Source organism: Mirounga leonina, unplaced genomic scaffold (genome assembly GCF_011800145.1).
Source record: "Mirounga leonina isolate KUSES-001 unplaced genomic scaffold, KU_Mleo_1.0 Mir_154, whole genome shotgun sequence".
NCBI classification, from domain to species: domain Eukaryota; kingdom Metazoa; phylum Chordata; class Mammalia; order Carnivora; family Phocidae; genus Mirounga; species Mirounga leonina.
In genome coordinates this window covers 74,140-86,926 of record NW_023270389.1, presented here as the reverse complement: position 1 = coordinate 86,926, position 12,787 = coordinate 74,140, and the positions used below count along the sequence as shown (strand labels likewise).

General features: G+C 55.2%; 2 protein-coding genes across 3 annotated transcripts; both read left to right on the top strand.

Annotated features, from left to right (window-relative positions):
- Positions 1-8,243: 8,243 nt before the first annotated feature.
- S100A3 (S100 calcium binding protein A3) lies at positions 8,244-8,958 on the top strand. Its single transcript, XM_035009468.1, has 2 exons — positions 8,244-8,384; positions 8,797-8,958. The coding sequence occupies exons 1-2, from the start codon at positions 8,244-8,246 to the stop codon at positions 8,956-8,958; spliced, it is 303 nt and encodes a 100-aa protein (XP_034865359.1).
- Positions 8,959-10,569: 1,611 nt separating this feature from the next.
- S100A4 (S100 calcium binding protein A4) lies at positions 10,570-12,732 on the top strand. 2 transcript variants are annotated; one of them, XM_035009466.1, is made up of 3 exons: positions 10,570-10,668; positions 11,519-11,674; positions 12,447-12,732. In XM_035009466.1, exons 2-3 carry the CDS (start codon positions 11,534-11,536, stop codon positions 12,609-12,611), a joined length of 306 nt encoding a protein of 101 aa, XP_034865357.1. In that variant the 5' UTR covers positions 10,570-10,668; positions 11,519-11,533; the 3' UTR covers positions 12,612-12,732. The 2 variants fall into 2 exon arrangements, with proteins under 2 accessions (XP_034865357.1, XP_034865358.1); XM_035009467.1 differs by lacking the exon at positions 10,570-10,668 and adding an exon at positions 11,294-11,411.
- Positions 12,733-12,787: the final 55 nt, after the last annotated feature.

Genomic DNA, 12,787 nt, shown 5'->3' with positions numbered 1-12,787 from the left:
TTATCATGGGCATCAGAAGAAGTAGGCACTTTCAGTATTCCATCTAAACATCTCCTCAGCTGGATCCATGAGTTCATTAGGTACGCTTTCTATTTTCCCATTACCATAGACTGTAATGTCCCCAGACATTCCACGACTACATACTAGGGTCTTTTCTTTCTTTCTTTCTCTCTTTCTTTCTTTCTTTTTCTTTCTTTTTCTTTCTTTCTTCTTTCTCTTTCTTTTTCTTTCTTTTTTTAAGATTCTATTTATTTATTTGACACAGAGAGCACAAGTAGGGGGAGCAGCTGAGGGAGAGGGAGAAGCAGACTCCTCGCCGAGCAGGGAGCCCGATGTGGGACTCGATCCCAGGACCCTGGGACCATGACCTGAGCTGAAGGCAGACGGTTAACCGACTGTGCCACCCAGGTGTCCCTAGGGGTCACCTTTTCTTCAGCCTTCAGTAACAATTTCCTCACTACCCTCCAAATTATTACTGCTAACCTCCTGAGGTCCTTCTAGCTTTCACTTATTACCTGATCCCAAAGCCAATGGCACCTTCTTGGTTTTTGTAATAGCAGCATCCCCCTCTTGCAAGGAACCAGCTCATGTTAACTTTCTAAACTTTTCCTACCACTTCCTCTATCACTACATTTAGGATTCTCTTTGGTCTGCATCCCAAGATACATCAATGAACAGTTCAACCAAATATTTTGTCATTTCGTAACAAGGGTCTTTGGCTTTCCAGCCTGGACGTATTTGGCTCTTGTATCTCTCTGTCTTTCCTCCTCCACTTAGCCAATTGTATTTTTTAGATTCTTTTACTTGAGGACTCCACTTTCAGATGTAAAATTCTCTACCAGTTTGGAATGTATTCAGCTATGAGTTGCATGGTTATTTCCATGGTGCTTAATTGTCTTGCATAACAAGAAGTCTGGGGTGGGCAGTTCAGGGTTCGTTCAGGGGCGCAGAGATGCTATATGACACCAAGTGCCTTTTCAATTTTTTTTGCTCTGTAACCTATAGTATATATGCTTTTCCCCTCATGCATGCTGCTTCGTGATCACAAGATGGCTGCTGTACCTCCAGGTTTCACTGTCCATGTTCCAGTCTGGAAGGTGCAAAAAGCTTTCCTTCAGACTTTGCCTTTTAATTATGCAAAAAGTGCTCTCTCCAGGGATTTCCACTTGCAGCTCTTTGGTCTTAGGGATGTAATAAGACTGGACCTAGCTGCAACCAAGTATTTTTACCTGGGCATAATGACACTTTGAAAGGAAAAAAAAATTTTTTTTTTAAGATTCTATTTATTTATTTATTTGAGAGAGAGAGTGCACACACAGGCGCGCGTGTGCAGGAGCAGAGGGTGGGGCTGAGGTGGAGGGAGAGGGACAAGCTGCCTCTGCGCTGATCATAGAGCCCAATGCAAGGCTCGATCTCAGGACCCTGAAATCATGACCTGAGCTGAGACCAAGAGCTGGCCACTCAACCCACTGCATCACCCAGGTACCCCCAAAATGGGTTTTCATAATAAGGAAAGAGGGGATGGATAGTAGACAAGCAATAGACAATATAATATTTTCCTGAATTGTTTTCTTACTTCCCTGGGAAACCCTGATGCTTGGTGACCACTTTCAGAATACCTCAGACTAGACCTGCCCAGAGATGGATGGGACCCGAGTGCGGGGGTGCCTGGACAACCTGCTTGTTCTCACTGTTCTGCTTAACTGCACATCTGGGGCTGGTGAGGCAGGCTGGGCAGGCCTAGCAATGAGAGAAGCCCACCTCCCTAATGTCCTATAGGAGACAGAGCCAGGAGAAGTAGGTCAGGGAGTGGTGCTGATGGTGATTCACGGCCCAAAGCAGCTCTCTCAGCAACTCCATGCAGTGTCACTTGGCCTCTGGATTCCCTGGAGAGGGTCTGTCCTTAGACCCTCATCACAGAGAGGAAACAGGGAGGGGGCAGCATTGGCGTTCCTGGACATCTCCCTCTGGCCGGGCTCTCTGCTGGGCCTGTGGAGCACTGTCTCCTTGCATCACCAGAACAGTTAGATGATGGGTGTGCTGGTGGTAACTGCACCTCACGGAAGAGGAAACGGGCCGGGAGACGTTGAATAAGGAGCAGTGTTGGGACTTGACCCAGGTCTGTAAGAAAACACCTCACCTCTATGGAACATGGGATACGGAGGAGCAGTGTGGGCCTCCCTCCTTTCCCCTGGCCACCTCCACAGCCTTAGGCTTTGTGGGAAGGAAGGGGACCCGGGTGAGCACAGTCCAGATGTTCTTGGTCTCTTGATGAATCAAGGGGAAACCTGGCTCACTTGCTGGTGGTCTGGATACTCACAATGGATCCTGGCTTCTGCTGGGGCTCAGTTCCCCATTCCTGGACTGTTTTGGCTGGTGGAGACTGGCCTCAACTGGTGGGCGCTGAATGGGGCTAATTTTTTGAAAAAATATGTTTTTATTTATTTGACAGAGAGAAAGAGAGAGAGAGAGAGAGCACAAGCAGGGGGAGCAGCAGAGGGAGAGGGAGAAGTAGGCTCCTTGCTGAGCCAGGAGCCCGATGTGGGACTTGATTCCAGGACCCTGGGATCATGACCTGAGCTGAAGGCAGACCTTAACTGACTGAGCCACCCAGGCGCCCCCTATGTGACATTTTAATCCTTCCCTTTTGTTTCATTTTGGAATTCTTCTAATTCTCCTTTCTCCACCTTCTTTTGCCTTATAATCTTTTCTTTGAACTTTGTATCTCTCTCTCTTTTTAAAGATTTATTTATTTATTTATTTTAGAGAGAGAGAAAGAGAGAGAGTGTGTGTGCATGCTTCTGTGGAGTGGGGGAGAGGAGGGGCAGAGGGAAAGAGAATCCCAAGCAAAGTCCTGCCGAGTTGGAGCCTGCCATGGGGCTGGATCCGACAACCTTGAGACCATGACCTGAGCCAAAATCAAGAGTTGGACGCTCAACTGACTGCACCACCCAGACACCCCTAAAAAATTATTATTATTATTATTATTATTATTAGAGTAGGTTCGGTGCCCAGTGGGGCTTGAACTCATAACGCCGAGATTAAGAGTTGCATACTCTTTTGACTGAGCCAGCCAGGCGTCTCCCACCCCCTTCCGACTGAGTCACCCAGGTGCCCCGGAATGGGGCTAATTTCTTTTCCTTCTGTGCATTTGACAGACTTAACAAACACCAGACTTACCTAGCTGGTCTTAACAGTCCTCCCACAAAATCTCTGCTGAAGCAGAGAGCAGAAGAGTCCAGAAAATGGCATCATTCAAAGGAATGTCGGACAGGTTGCTTCCTCCCTTCTCCTGGAGCTGCAGCTGGGAGACCCTCCTTAGGACAGCCGTGCCTCCCATCAGGGCTTGCTGTCCCCTTGGCCTTTGCTCTTTAGGGTCTACCCTTGGCAGCCTATTAACCCTCCAAGAAAAGAAATATTGACGTCAAAGGTGGCTTCTGAGACAGGGGAAAGACTGAACTAGGGCTCCCTGTGCTCCTGTCTTCAAGTCACATGAGCTCTCCACTGACTCACCGATCCCATCTGGGAAATGGGCATAACTGGCTCGGCCATCAAAAGAGGTAGTATTCTAAGCTCCACAGGCTCTCCTTGGTCTCAGTTCAGACCCTCTCCCCAGCAAAGACCTCCCGGCTCCAGCCCCAGTAATTAAATCCCCCCTTCTCACCTCCCCTTATGGGACTTAGATGATGAGAAAGAAGGTGGATCAATCTGACAGCAGTTCATTGGCCCCATGGGGCTATGGGATTGGGGGTGCTCACCCTGATCCCTGGGCCCAGGTCCTTTTGGAACAAGTACATGAATGTCCAGGTGCTCTAGGACACTTCATTTTATTTCTCCCTGAGGTGCAGAACCAGACACTGACCTTGAAAGGGCAACACAGCTTCCCAGGAGCCTTTCAAAGGCCCTGGTGGTGATGGTGGGGGCAGTGGAGAGAGGAGGGGCAGGAAGGAGAGGGAGAGGGGGAAGGCGAGGCGGGAGGGTCAGTACTGTAGGAAATCCTGTCAAGGCAGAATGCATCTACTCCCACCCTCACACCCACAGGCCAGGGAGAGACCCTCACCTTCCAGATGAGGTGCACACCTCAGCATTTAGCTCCGGCACCCACAGCAGGGGAGCTCCGGTGAGAGCCCAAGGGTAGAGAGGCAAGAGGAGGTAGCGGACAGCGGAGGGTGGGACAGGACGACGGCAGCCCCCGACTGGCCTCAGAGGGATGGTTAGCGTGAGGTCCATTTGGAACCACTGCAGAAAGCGGGGTTCAGGGCAGCTGCTTGGGAAGGCCTTCCAACGGGCAGGCAGATTCCCGTCACTGCCAGAACTCAGGAAAGCAGGGGAGGAGGGTTTGCAGCTTTACCCACGCCCTGTGTGGAGGCCGAAGAAGGCTGCCCAAAATGACCCGGTGAGGAGGGCCTTGTTCCCTCCTTCCGCTTCCCCTCTCCCTGACGCCTCCATTGAGGGGTCTCAGTGGGCTGGCAGGCTGTAACAGTGAGTGACATAAAGCACTTTCACACGGAGGTCCTAGGGTAGGAATTCTCCAAACCCATTTTGGAGGCAAGGAAATTAGGCCCAAACCAGGCAAAGGATAAGCTCGAGGCCAGGTGGCAAGAGGGTGGTGGAGCTTGCAGGGGAGGTCTGGTGAAGGGCTCTTTCCACGACGGTCCTCCAACCCCAGAGTGCCTGTCTCTCCTGGGTGAGCTCCTGCCCCTCGCCTGCAGCAGGCCGACAAAGGGGCAGCATCCTTCCGGAAAGGTGCAGCAGGCTGAGGAATGTGAAGGACCTCTGAGAAGCAGGTTGCCACTCAGCAGACCACCACATACAATGCCAGCCCGCCACCACCCTCTCTCCCTTGGCCCTGGCTCTGGCTCTTGCACTGACACCACCAGCCGAGCGTCCATTTATTTGTTACTGCCTGTGTCCCCCACTAGGTTGTCATCTCCACAGAGCCAGGCTTGATGTGTCTTGCTTATGACTATGCCCATAATGCCTTGGACAGGTGCCTTTAAATATCTGCATGAATAATGAATGGCTCTTAGGCTGGCCACTTATTAGCTGTGTGACATCGGACAAGTTACCCACCTCTCAGCTAACATTTATGCCCTTACTATGTGCCAGGCACTATTTATCTGTGAGCTTTATACACATCAACTCGTATAAGCTCCACAGGAATCCTATGAAGTGGTCACCATTATTATCCCTGATCATTGACAGATGAGGGAAGTGAGGCCCGGAGGGTGGGGTGACCTGTAGCAGGGAGGTGGCTGGTAGCAGAGCCGCGAAATCACAGGCCGGAACAGGTACTTGGCCTAGAAGTGAAGTAACTGCTGGCCCCCACTTCTGTCCCCTCCTCCTTGTAACCTTTTGCCTATAAAACAGGGCTAATCACAGCTCTCCTTTCCCTACCCGCCCCCTGCTCAGCCCCCTCACCCACAGGGGCTGAGCCCTCATGGAGAGGATGCAGAGGCAAGGTTTGGGTTCTGGGGAAGGGCTGGGATCAAGGTATCATGAGCTCTCTGTTTGCCTCCATCAGCAACAAGCTTCCTCAGAGGCCTGGGTGCTGACCTCCTCTTCCACTTTCCACACACTCTTCTGGGTCTTGGGTTCTCCTGCTATGAAATGGGGAAGGGTCTCTCAGGCTGGGGGGCATGAGAGAGGGAATAGAGTCATAGTGATATGGAGGGATTTCCACTTCTGGTAATATGGTGGTCTCTGCCTGTTCCCACTAAAAACAACAAAAAATGTTGGACAGAATTAAAAAACATGTTCCAAAGCAATGAGGAGCTCACAGGGCAGTAGGGAATGAGGAGACCAAAATCTAAGAGAAAGCCAACTCCAGGGGGTGAGCAGGGCACCAGGGCCCCTCATGCCCCAAGACCATTGGCCAAGCTGAGCCCAAACGACCTTTGGCTTTCATAGTCTGTGGGGTGAGGAAGACAGAAGCTGACGCCCAGGCCTTATTGAGGAGGGGAGACAAGGGGGACAGCCCCCATAATGCTGGGACCCCAAAGGGCTACATACTCCAGCTAAAGGCCAGAGGAAACCAGGCCCCATCCCATCAGACCTCAGGGAACAGAGGACAGGACACAGACCTAGGGGCTGTATGCACAGGGAAGCCCGCAGGTTTTATGGCCCACTTACGGCCCTTAGGGCAGTGGGGTGCGGGCCGCAGAGAAGTCAGCCTGACTGTGGAAGGGCCCCTCGGAGAGTTTGCCTTCCTTCCTCCTATTCTTCCAGACACCCTGCAGATGGTCTCCTCAGGGGAGAGAGCAGTCCACAGCCCAAAGTGACCAAGAACCATTGAGCTGGTCAGGCAGAGAGGATATCTCAGGCCTCAGTGTTCTCACCTGCAGATGGGGGGCTAAGCAGGTGAGACCTTGCTCTCCAAGATCCCCTCTGGCACAGGGATTCTCTAAGGGTGAAGCTATGTGTGCTTCTAGAGTGAAGAGGTGGGGGTGGATGTGATGGATCAGCCTGTCTCCTCCAACTGTGCTGGAAGGGGTTGGGGGGGTTGCTGTGCCCAGTTCCCAGCTCTGGGGGCGGACAATAAGGGGGTTGTGTCTGTGGCCCCGAATGGGCCTTTGATGTATGCATGGGTGGGTGGGCTGGTGGGGCCTATAATAAGGGCCGCCAGGGAAGGAGGCAGGGGAGCCCCTGGGGGCATCCTCAGCTTGACCTACTTGGGCCCCCATAATTGCTCCCTTCCTTCACTGGGAAGCTACAAATAGGGATGTCCTGTCTCTAGCCTCTTACAGCTGAAACCAACACCAGCGGTGAGTACCAGCTGCTTGGGTGCTGCCTGGATTGGGAGGCAGGGCAGCTCAGGGTCTGGGCATGGGTGCAGAGGGATGAGCACAGCAGGGACTGGCCTGGTGAGGGATGTCAGATATGGTTGGCTCAGGGGTCCTTTGTACAGCGAAGGGCTGTCTGGAAGCTTGGGTTAGGGGTGTGGAGCGCTGAGATCTGGCAGGGGTCAGGGCTTCACGGGGAAGAGAGGATTCCCTCCAGTCTCCAGGGACCCAGCTTCTGAAAGAGCAACCGCGGTGGTGCCAGCCAGGCTGGCAGGAGCCCAGAAGGGCCTCTGAGCACCTCGGAGTTTCCTTATTCCCTGCGTGTGTGGCCTTTTCCTCTGCTGGGAACACAGACACCTTGCCCCAACGCTGGGCTGTCACGGGGAGACCACAGGCAGTGCTTTGCCCCATCGCCCCGCCCGCAGCCCTGCCAGCCTTCTGCTCCACAGGGCCCAGCGGAGGGGCATCAGGGACAGAGCCACGGCCGGGCAGCCTTGCTGCACACTCCTGTCCCCTGGGGGAACAAGGGCCTAGGCTCACAGGGGAATAGTACTGCCTTCCCGACTGCCTCAGGGTTTCCCCAGGCTGGAGGCAGCCTCCCAGAAGGCGGTGGGATTGGGGGGAGGCGGGCACTTCCAGGAAAGCCTGCCCCTCTGACAGAACAGGGTGGTCCTATGCAGAGCCTTCTATCTCACGACCCCAGGGAGCAGGGGGACAGCTTCAGGTGGGGCAAATCACAGACCGGTAAATACCTGAGCTGACTCTTTCTGTGGACTGCCGGTTCAGGTCCCTGAGTAGGCCTGAGAGGCGGAATGAACCCCAGTTTACAGCTAAGGCCCCTGACACCCAGTGTCAGTGGCTCATCTGAGGTTGCGTGGCTGGTTCGATGCACAGGGGATCCCAAGCAGAGTTCACGGGAGGAGGGTTGGGTGACGGTGGTGGTGGTGAGGTGGTGGGGGTTCCTCTCAGACCTGACCCCTCCCTGAGAATGCCTAGCTTCTCCAAGGGCCTGAAGATGGGGCACACAGGGCAAGGGTCTCCTTGTGCTATTTCCTACGGAAGGAGTTTGGGTCCTAAAGGTCAGGAGGCTGTATCTCATGGGGTGCACAGTGGGACTGAGCCCTTCCTGGGTGTCAGGGACAAGAGAAGGTAGACAGTCAGGGAGTCCTCAAGGATCCCCAGTGTGGGGGTGTAGTTGGCGGGTGGGGCACTCTCCCTGAGGAATTTGCAATGATGTTAGGGAAAGAAGACCTCCATCCAGGAAAATAACAATGGGGTAGTAGGGAAATAAATTAGAAGGGGCCGGAGTGGTCAGGGAGGGCTGCTCAGAGGGGAGCTTGTGGGGCCTGCCCGAAGCCTGGTGGAGACTAAGGTCTGGGAGCAGTCCCTGGGAAACGCCCTGGGCAGAGGTGCCCTGGGCCTCTGGCATGAGTCTCACACCCTTGTTCTCTGACAGTGAGGATGGCCAGGCCTCTGGAGCAGGCGGTGGCTGCCATCGTGTGCACCTTCCAGGAATATTCGGGGCGCTGCGGGGACAAGCACAAGCTCTGTCAGGCAGAGCTCAAGGAGCTGCTGCAGAAGGAGCTGCCCACCTGGACCCCGGTGAGCACCTGGGGTGGCCAGTCTGCAGGGGAGCACTGCCTGGACTCTGCAGAGACAGACCCGGGGGCAAGCTCTGAGCAAGTGGGGTACAGGCGAGGCTGTGAGGAGGGGACACCAGAAAGGGAACGGACGTGGCAGGAGTCCCGGTGTCCTCATCTGTGAGACGGGAAGGAGAGTCGCTACACCTGCTGCTTTGCAGGGCTCCTCGGAGGACAGAGGGAGAGACACTCAGTGGCAGACAGTGGGATCTGAGAAGGACGGTGTGGGGGGCACGGACATGGGCGAATGACCAGGACAGGAGGCTGAGGCTGGCCCCCAGAGGGGTGTGGGAGGCGTGGGACCGCCCAGGAGTGGAGGGCGGGAAGTGGCATGCTCCCTCCTCAACCTGCCCCCTCCCCCTCCCCCTACACAGACCGAGCTGCGAGAGTGTGACTACAATAAGTTCATGAGTGTTCTGGACACCAACAAGGACTGTGAGGTGGACTTCGTGGAGTACGTGCGCTCCCTTGCCTGTCTCTGCACCTACTGTCACGACTACTTCAAGGACTGTCCCCCTGACCCCCCCTGCTCCTAGTAGGCTCTGCTCCCATGGGCAGGGGTCTGCTGGGGCAGGACCTGATACGTTGGCCGGGCCTACCCATGAGGCTGGGGACGTGAGGGGACCTCCCCAGGATCACAGCTAGAAAAACACAGAGCAGTCAGTTGCTGCCTCCCCACTGAGGCTGTGACGGGAGGGGGGGAGGCTGCCCTGCACACACAAGGCCCTTTTAACTCCTAATAAAGAACTGGTGTCTCTTGGTTTGGCTTGCTTCTTCTGATAGTTCGGGTCTCGGGGCAGAGTCCTCACTCCTCTCTGGTCTTTTGTGCTGGAGAGCAGGAGGCCAAGGGCGGTGTCAACCCAGCGGAAACATATGGTCTCCACCTCCGGTGGGAGGGGTGGGGTCAATATGAGGACAATGTCTAGGGGCTTTGGGGGTGTCTCTTTCTCTCTCTGGGGAGAAGAAGGAGAAGCTCCCCTGGGCTGGCAAGGAGGACACCAGGGCAGCCCGAGATTCCCTGGGGATGGTGCTCGGTCCTCAGCAAGGCTGTTCTGAGGAGGAGGGTGGGGTGTAGGGGTGGGGCGGGCTTGTTGGCCTGGCTGTGGGAGCCCAGAGAGCAGAACTAATAGGATTAGGGTGTCTGAGGTCTGACTAGGGTATTGCTCCTGGCCAGGGAGGGGTACCCTGCATCAGAGGGGGAAGGGGGCACCTTGAGCCAGAACCCATCCCTGAAGCCATAACCAGCTGAGGGCCTTAGCCCCCCACTCCTGATCCCAGTCAACCTGAGTTCATACCCCACTCTGAGAGGGTGACCCTGATCCCTGCCTTCCCCATTTTGTGCCATTTCTTCTCTAACTTTCCACCCCAACCTGCGCTCTTCATTTTAATTCTTTCCCAACTCTGGATAGCCCCTCCTGATACCCTCCCTCTCCCCAGTCCTATGGGTACCTGCTGTCCATCCCTGAGCCCCACACTTGACTCCTACTCCCTACTCCATCACTACTGCACCCAGGACCTTCATCCACTGACATGCCTGGGGTGGTCCTAGCATCAGCTTCGGCTGTTGGTTTGCTCCTCCTCCAGACCCCCAGCTCCTGCCCTGGACCTCACTCAGCATGGCAGAGCGCCCTTTGGGGAGGGGAAAAGGGCAGCAAGAGCCGTACCACAACACTGAGCCTGGGGTCCCCTTCTTAGTGCTTGGGCAGCCACATTTCCAGGGCAATTTCTTTTTTTCAAGATTTTATTTTATTTTATTTTTTAAGTAGGCTCCATGCCCAACGTGGGGCTTGAACTCAAGAGATTCAGAGATCAAGAGTAGCATGCTCTACCAACTAAGCCAGCACGGGCATTTCCAGGGCAGTTTCTCACCCATCACTCACCTCCCCTGTATCCCCCTTTCTAGCTGCCCAGTGGGACCACTTCCTCCCTGTCTCCCATACCCAAGGCACAGACTTCCTCTAGCTCCCTAAAATTCAGGTTGAGCTGTGCCCACTGGGGAGTGCCCAGCCCACTGAGCCCCCTGCTTCTGTGGGCTCTCCCATTGTCCAGTGTGCCTGCCCAGGACAGGAAGCTGGGTTTCCAGCTGGGCTGGTGGAGGGGCCCACAGGAGGACTGTCTCTCACTCTTCCCCAGCTCCTGCTATGGGCAGGGCCTGGCCAGGGTATAAATAGGACAGACCGCTGGGTTTTCCCCACTCTTTCTCTCTTCGCACCCTCTCTCCTCATCTCCTCCTCCCTCTTGGCCTGGTGAGTCGTGGTCTCCTGACTAGCACACAAGGGCTGTCAGGTTGAAGCTGGGGTCAGGCTCAGGGCAGAGGAAGGAGTGGCTGGTGGGGGCCAGATGTGCTAACTGGGTCCAGCGTGAGATTCTGATGAGGAGGCCCTGTGGTGGGATGTGTGTGTGTGTGTTTGCGCACCTGCATGCACATGCAAGAGAAAAAACCCAACAAAACAAGAAGCATGCAGGTGGCTGGATTTGACCTAGCTGGGTGGTGATGAGATGCTGGGCTTTGCACATGCTGTTGCTGTAGTGTGTGTGACCTGTGGGTCTGCACACTGGCTTGTGTTTGCTGGGTTGCACAAGCCTGTGTATGCACACTCGGGTGTGGGAAGAAAACTGAAGGCAACTGGCCTTTCGTCTGGTTGTGTCCTATGGGCCTCTGCTCTGCACCCAGCAGCCCAGCCAAAGGGAGCTTGCCTCCCCACCCCTCCCTTGCGTCTCTGCCCCTGCCACCTCACCCTGCCCCTCCCTGTCTAGGGCTAGGCCGCTGGTTTTTTCCGCTGCAGGCCCCTTGGAGGGGGAGAATGGGGCAGGGCGGGGCTGCTGTGGCCGTGGGAGTACTGGGGGGTGGGGAATAGTTGGTGAGGCCCAGCCTGAGCAAGGCTGCCTGAAATCCAGAGCCTGTGCAGCGGTCCTGGCCAGTGTTGGTGGCCCGAAGCACACACTTTCCACCAGGAGCTGAGCCCCACCTTTCTGGGGCCCCCCTCTGGTGAGAGCAGAGTCTCACCAGGTGGTCCCTGAGGGATGGGAGTGGGGTGGGGCATTCTGAGGGTGGGGCTGGGGAAGATAAGGGTGTCTCTGGGACCCTGTCCTCAGATCCTGACTGCCACCATGGCATGCCCCCTGGAGAAGGCTCTGGATGTGATGGTGTCCACCTTCCACAAGTACTCGGGCAAGGAGGGTGACAAGTTCAAGCTCAACAGGTCAGAGCTAAAGGAGCTGCTGACCCAGGAGCTGCCCAGCTTCTTGGGGGTGAGTGGCTACTGCCTGGGAGTATGCCCCTGTGTGCCCCCTTCTCCGCAGAGGAGGGGCAAGGTCTGGGTGGGAGGGCACCAGTGGTTTGGCAGAGTCTGTGACAGCTGGCATCTGTCACCGAGATGGGGACGTCCGGGCAGAGGGCTTGCTCTAGTTGGAAACACAGTGAGCACCCGCCGCTCATTTCCTGGAGCCCAGCAGGAAGAGGGCTGGGAACGAACAGGTAGGACGCCCGCCGGACTTCGCCAGGTGCTTTGTCCAACTCAGCTGAAGGGCAACAAAAGTTGAGAGAGGCTAAGGAACTTCCTAAGGTAGTGAAAGTGCAAAGCTGAGATCCACAAACCGGGATGTTTACCATCAGTCCAGCAACGAATAATTTTTGAGTCTCTGTGCATGTGAAGACACAGTTATGGAGACACATGCCTATGCTCCCGAGCACTCACAGCTCCCATTTATATCAAACTTTATGCAGTTTGTATGTTACCTTCATGACCATTGTCTAGTTGGGTTCTTGGAACAACCTTGGGGGAAGACATCGTGGTCCCCTTCTCCAGCTGTGTGCAGGTACTCAGAGTTCCTCACCCCTTGGGGTGATCTTCTGTGGCCCCAGCCTAGCCCCTGAGAGCTGGGGTTCCAAAGCGGGGCCCCCAGGGCGGGCCCCCAGGGAGTGGCCGTGCCTTCTTGAGCTCCCATCTGAAGATGGAAACCTGGTGTAGTCTTGGCTCCATCCCCAGACTTTGTGGTTCTACCTGTCGCCTCTTCCCTGCAGAAAAGGATGGATGAAGCTGCCTTCCAGAAGCTGATGAGCAACTTGGACAGCAACAAGGACAAAGAGGTGGACTTCCAGGAGTACTGTGTCTTCCTGTCCTGCGTTGCCATGATGTGCAATGAGTTCTTCGAAGGGTTCCCCGATAAGCAGCCCCGGAAGAAGTGAAGGCCCCCGTGTGGGTGGGGGGTAACTTACCTGTTGGTAGAGGGCACAGGACCTCACCCCGGCTCCACCAGATGTGTGCACGATGTGGACCAAGTTCAATAAAGATCCTTGGAAGCTTTGAGGCTGATGGTCTGAGAGACTCTGGGTCTGGGGTGGGGGCTGAGGGACATGTGGGG

Excerpts from the sequence above, each read along its gene's own strand:
- S100A3 (XM_035009468.1), top strand. The coding sequence starts at position 8,244 with ATGGCCAGGCCTCTGGAGCAGGCGGTGGCTGCCATCGTGTGCACCTTC. Across the intron at positions 8,385-8,796 it reads AGCTGCCCACCTGGACCCCG|ACCGAGCTGCGAGAGTGTGA; the intron begins GTGAGCACCTGG and ends CCCCCTACACAG.
- S100A4 (XM_035009466.1), top strand. The coding sequence starts at position 11,534 with ATGGCATGCCCCCTGGAGAAGGCTCTGGATGTGATGGTGTCCACCTTC. Across the intron at positions 11,675-12,446 it reads AGCTGCCCAGCTTCTTGGGG|AAAAGGATGGATGAAGCTGC; the intron begins GTGAGTGGCTAC and ends TCTTCCCTGCAG.